This window comes from Glycine max, chromosome 10 (genome assembly GCF_000004515.6).
Source record: "Glycine max cultivar Williams 82 chromosome 10, Glycine_max_v4.0, whole genome shotgun sequence".
In the NCBI taxonomy this organism is placed as follows: Eukaryota; Viridiplantae; Streptophyta; class Magnoliopsida; order Fabales; family Fabaceae; genus Glycine; species Glycine max.
Window position 1 is genome coordinate 11,922,937 of NC_038246.2, and position 5,578 is coordinate 11,928,514.

The following is a 5,578-nucleotide window of genomic DNA, read 5'->3' on the forward strand; positions in this document are numbered from 1 at the left end:
AAAATGATTGTCATACACATGATTGATACATATGTCGCAATGCACATAAAAATCTGTTGGTGGTTGACTTCTAAGAGGGAAAAATGTCATACTTTGTTGAGAGAAAGAGAAACAAAGATGACATGATACCTTGATGCAATGACATATCCCATGTCGGTTATATTTATCTACTTATCCATGGTAACCTGCATGTAACAATTATAATTACATTTATTTAAAGCAAATGGAATCCAACAAAACGTAACAAAAAACTTATATACCATGGATAATCCATCAACAAGTAGGGATCGCTTTAATTCCTCAAATCTATCTATGCCACCAAGCAAGTTGATATACTCATCAGACCATTTTCCAAGTTCTTTAAGCAAATAGTTGCGCACCAAACACCATGAATCTTCACTTATACCTAATAAGGCAGCAATTGCACGATATCCATAGTTACCATAAGCTTTGACATCAACAATATTTTTAATGAAATCATGAATGCATGGATGAAATTGATCCAACATCGGCATGATCCTTCTTGGAATTGCTTGCTCGGATGATGATACACTACGTTTGACTGAAGAATTATTATTTTGCACAGAATGTAATGCATCAACATACTCCCAGTAAGACGGATCACGCTTTGTTGATCTTTGATGTTTGGTCATCAGTTTCTTCTGAGCATATTTTGTTTTCACCTTTTCTGGAGGAGGACAGATAGAGTTTAGATCAGGGTAGGAAATTTCCCAAAGTTTACTCTTTAGAGTAAGTTTGCCACAAACATCAAGCTTTTCAAACCTCTTAGATATGGTTTCCATCTCTTTGGTCATGCTGACTTCGAGCTCAGATAACCCTTGGTATGAGAAACTTAGCCTCCGCCAAAACATATGGATTGTGTCAAGTGGTATGCTACCAACAACATATCTAACTAGCTCACATACACATGAAAGACCCTGAGTAGTTCTCATGATATATCCATAACGAGAAGGGTTTTTTCCAGCCTAATGTACACGTTCAAACTCAACAACAATCTGGTTTAAAACATACCTTGATACCATGTCAAGTAGTTGTCTCTTGTATAAAGTAACTTTAAAAACATGCCCAACCACATATGTACTTGTCTCAAAAGATGCCTTAATTCTAGTGTGTTGTAGCATGATCAGGTTGTTCATAGCTTCCCAAACACTACATAGGTCTCCAAGGCTATTATGTAGTAGTCTCTTTAAGGCCCAATGAGTAAACTCAACCTTGTATATAAATACACAAGCAAGTAAACAAACACAATTATTTTTATCCATTCAATCTTAAACCCTAACAACAACAAAAATTTACAATTTTCATACCTGTTAGTTGTTGTGTTTTCTAAGTGCATCACCTTATTTTTCCAAGCTTTAACAAATCTTTCTTTGTAGGGAATCAACCATGTTTGGTTGATGTTGTCAACAAACATTGGCCATGGTAAGCAAGTAATTTCAAACTTCTTAAGACACTCATCAAACTCTTGCTCAAAAGGACAATCCACCAAACTCTCCCAGGCTTCCATGACATAATCCTATGCATTTTTTTTACCAACCAGAGTTTTACACTTTGTCTTGACATTCTTATCAATGTGAAACTGACACAACAAATTGGTAGCTTCAGGAAATACAATTTTCACTGCATTCATTAATGTTATATCTCTATCGGTAACAATAACTACAGGGAGTGCATCACTTATGAGGAAATGACCTCAAAACCATTGTAGAGCCCAAACAACATCATTTAGAGGTTCTCCTTCCAAATAGGCAAAAAGAGGAGATAATGTCTTCCTTGTTGGTGTCACACCAACAATATCAAGTAACTACAACCTGTACCTTTTTGTTTTGTAGGTACTATCTATTAAAAATATTAAATTACAGGCATTGATTAATTTGACTGCATTAGAATGACTCCAAGATGTCACGTACAACATCTCCATCCTTCAATTTATGCCAATGAATATACTAATCACGTTCAAGAAGCTCCATTAGTTATTGCATTTCACAATTACTGTCTCTTATGAAAGAACAATAAACATTTTTTGCATTGTATATTTGCTTGATTGTTGTATAACTATTGGCATTGTGCTCACGTTAGAAGAATATTTGTTGGTTTCACCATTGACTATGTCATATCAATAACAATGATCTTCTCATCCTTAGTCATTCGGTCATCATATGGATGTCTAACTAATGACTTGACCAATTCATGATTGTGACTTCCACACATTAACTTCACCATCCATCGTTTGCCTCCCACCACTAGTTTCGCACGCAGCTTAAACAAACACCTACATTTTCTACTTCCAGTAACTATTCTTACCAAATCTTTCTTCTTGGCCCTATACTGACCACTCCTTTCACAACCAATTAAAATAAATGAGGCACTTCTTCTAATACCATTATTTGTGTCTAACCTCATAATCACCGCCACAAAACCAATTTCATAAGCAATAGATCGAGCCCAATGTAGAACATCATCACGAGTGGCAAACACCTACAATCTAATCGATGGAAGTTTAGTCTTTAAGGGACATTCATTTACTTACTTTAATAACGAAAAATCATAATAATACCTGACAAGTATTTAACGCATCAGAACAATCAACATGTTGTTAATTCACATCAGCTTCATCTTCATTTTGTTCATTTATATCAACTTCTTCAGACATTATACTGTCATACATCCATTGATCTTCTTCCATCTAAACAAAACATTCAAAAATTTCAATGACAAACAAAAAACCCCTAACCACACCATAATTATATTATCACACAATTTTTGCATTTTTTATTGCATTTAATAATTTAATACATTAAATTTAGAAGGACAAAAAAAATTATGTTCAAACGACTAAATTAAATTAAAAGTATAAATTATTTTAACATTCATATCACTTTCAAACTATACAAACTACAACTTTCAAGTGAATATTCAATCTATATCTATTTAATAGTTTTTTAATTAATAATTCTAATTTTATTTAATTACACAATAAAACATTTTTAAAAATTAAAAACAAATTAAAAGGAACTTACGGATTGGCAATCCGTAAGGTTCTCACGGATTACTAATTCGTAAGTTATATATAACTTACGGATTATCAATCCATAAATTGTATACAACTTAAGGATTATCAATCCGTAACTTTAGCACGAAAAAACCATATCAAACACCTTACCTCCACCGTTAATGGCCAAATCAACCACCACTACAACCATCACTTGTCCACGAACCACCGTAAACAATGCACCTCTATCAAAGAGAACACAACAATGAACAAGCAACTCGAACCGGAACACCTCTCACGACACAACGAAGGTGAAGGAAAAAATAACAAGCTCGTGTGAACAAATGTTAAAAAACAAAGTGCTGAAGAAGTTATAAGGTAGGGGTATAATGGGAATTTAAAAAAATTGTTGGGTGTACCAGCAATTCTGCTGGTGTCTAAAGCAATTTCTCTACAACTTTTACATTTGAATCTTCCTAAAGAAAATTCAAAATCAAGGCCCAAAATGCAAAAAAAATAAATGCTTTTTGTTATGTCAAATTATTTGTAATTTTATTTTAATTATTGGTCAAAACAATTATGGGCCGGGAAGGGCTTAAGAGGCCCATGCGAGAGTAAAATAGGGAGGGAGGGGTTGGTTTGGGTGGAGAGAAAGCGAAATGACACGAAGCATCAGAGTCAACATCACATGTTTGCGTTTCACTCCACAATTCACATAGCTCCTTCATCTCATGCACAAAACTACCCTCCCATGTGGGGGCACAGACACATCATCACATCCACCACCGCCACAGCCGCAGATACTATCCAACCCCAAAAACGACGTCGTTTTCCCCCCGACCCTCGAACCCTACCACCTCCACCGCCGCGGCCATGAGCCCCCTTCGTGCATGGTGACCCGCGCCGCCGCCGCCGCCTCCTCGTGGCTGCGCCACCGCCGGATCCGGTACTTTTTCCTCGTCCTCTGCTCGCCACTCCTCCTCCTCGTCGTCTGTGCCGCGTTGCCCTTCCTCTGCGCCGCCGAGCTCTGCCTCCGTCGCCGCGGCAGCCTCTGGGGGAAGCTCCTCCGTCGCGGTGACGCCGCCGATCGCCTCCGCCGCTGCGAGGAAGGGTGCTGCGAAGAGGAGCGGGAGGAGGAGAAGGGGCTGTTGCATCGCTACCTCGAAGATCAGCTTCTTCTCGTTGGATCCATGTACGAGTGTGGCGAGGAAGAAGAAGAAGAAGATTCTAGAAAGGTTGAAGATATTGAAAGGATAGGTAGTAGCAGTAGTAGAATCCCTCTATTGAGATGATCGGAGAAAAAACCCTTTCTTTTATTTTTTTATGACTTTTGTGTACATAGATGTCTAATTTTTTATGCTTGATTTTTTTTTATAGAAGAAAAAAAAACTGGATTGAGGTTTCTGGGTACTACTAGTTGGCAGCAGGTTGCAACGCTGTTCTTAGTTTTTTTTTTATTTAAATTTTTAACTGTTTTCATAATTTCCTTCAATTGAACGTCGAAAAGCGTTAGTTATCAAGGATTGAATAACAATTTTTTTGATGCTTTATCTGTTTTACTTTTATATTTTCCTTCAATTGAATGACAGAAAGTGTTAGCTATCTAGGATTGGGTAACTTAATTGTTTATACCATTAATGCCAATGGCTAAAGATAGAGTGGCGTGGAAAAAATCTCATGTCACTTGCTTTCAAATTTGTGGTTTTCGATTATTCACAAAAAAATAGCACAAAATAAAAGAATAGACAAAGGAAAGGATGTATTGGGCAATTGAGATGAAATACTATAAATTAATGGATTCTGCGTAATTGAGGTAACGGTGTTGAAATTGAAATAGGATATGGTGGACCGTTTAGGTTATAAAATAGGCCAAGTGGAAAAAGTTCTTCAAGAGTTGAATTAAATTAAACTTAAGAGGATCCACGCGCCTCACGCTTCGTTGGCTAACGTGTTTGCTTGTAACTTTTTGCTTCTGTTTTTTTATTTTATTTGTATGCTTATTTAATTTATAAATTTTATAAAATCTTACATATAAGAGATTATATATAAAGTGTTATGAAAATATAAACTCGGAGAAGAGAATATAGAGAAGGGAGAATAGAATAATTTTCTTGTGTATTCTCAGTGTCTCACCAAGAAGTAACTTGTACAAAATGCAACTTAAATGTTACAAAATTATTTAAGGCTATAAAGGAGTAATGAATAGAAAAGGTAATGAACAACCACTATAACAATTATTCATAACATTTTCTTGTGGATGTTGATGTTTTTTAGAAGGTGCCAATAAAACTTAATTAGAAAAATTATGTGGGATAAAAATTTAGCGATGGAAATAGAGTATATTATTTTTCAATACGTTATCATTTGTCTCATTAAAAATCTTGTCAAAAAAATTTACTGAGAAAAAATCACGGTGAAGAGAAAAAAGACTACAATATTTATCTCCATCATGTAAACCGTTATCTTTAATATGGCAAAGTTCAATGTTGTGAACCAGATGTTCAAAAGTTTTCCTTAACAAAGACTTTGTAAAGAGATATGTTAGATTTTCACTTGAAAGAACAT

The 5,578-nt window shown here is 35.6% G+C and overlaps 2 protein-coding genes across 2 annotated transcripts; one reads left to right on the top strand and one right to left on the bottom strand.

Moving 5' to 3' along the window:
- On the bottom strand, positions 1 to 3,659 carry LOC112998130 (uncharacterized). Its single transcript, XM_026124074.2, has 4 exons — positions 3,185 to 3,659; positions 2,579 to 2,707; positions 261 to 2,506; positions 1 to 185 (listed from the first exon to the last, which is right to left on the bottom strand). The coding sequence occupies exons 3-4, from the start codon at positions 951 to 953 to the stop codon at positions 168 to 170; spliced, it is 711 nt and encodes a 236-aa protein (XP_025979859.1). The 5' UTR covers positions 954 to 2,506; positions 2,579 to 2,707; positions 3,185 to 3,659; the 3' UTR covers positions 1 to 167.
- Positions 3,526 to 4,561, top strand: LOC100788962 (uncharacterized). Its single transcript, XM_003537120.5, has one exon. It carries the CDS (start codon positions 3,745 to 3,747, stop codon positions 4,303 to 4,305), a length of 561 nt encoding a protein of 186 aa, XP_003537168.1. The 5' UTR covers positions 3,526 to 3,744; the 3' UTR covers positions 4,306 to 4,561.
- The last annotated feature ends 1,017 nt before the right edge of the window (positions 4,562 to 5,578 follow it).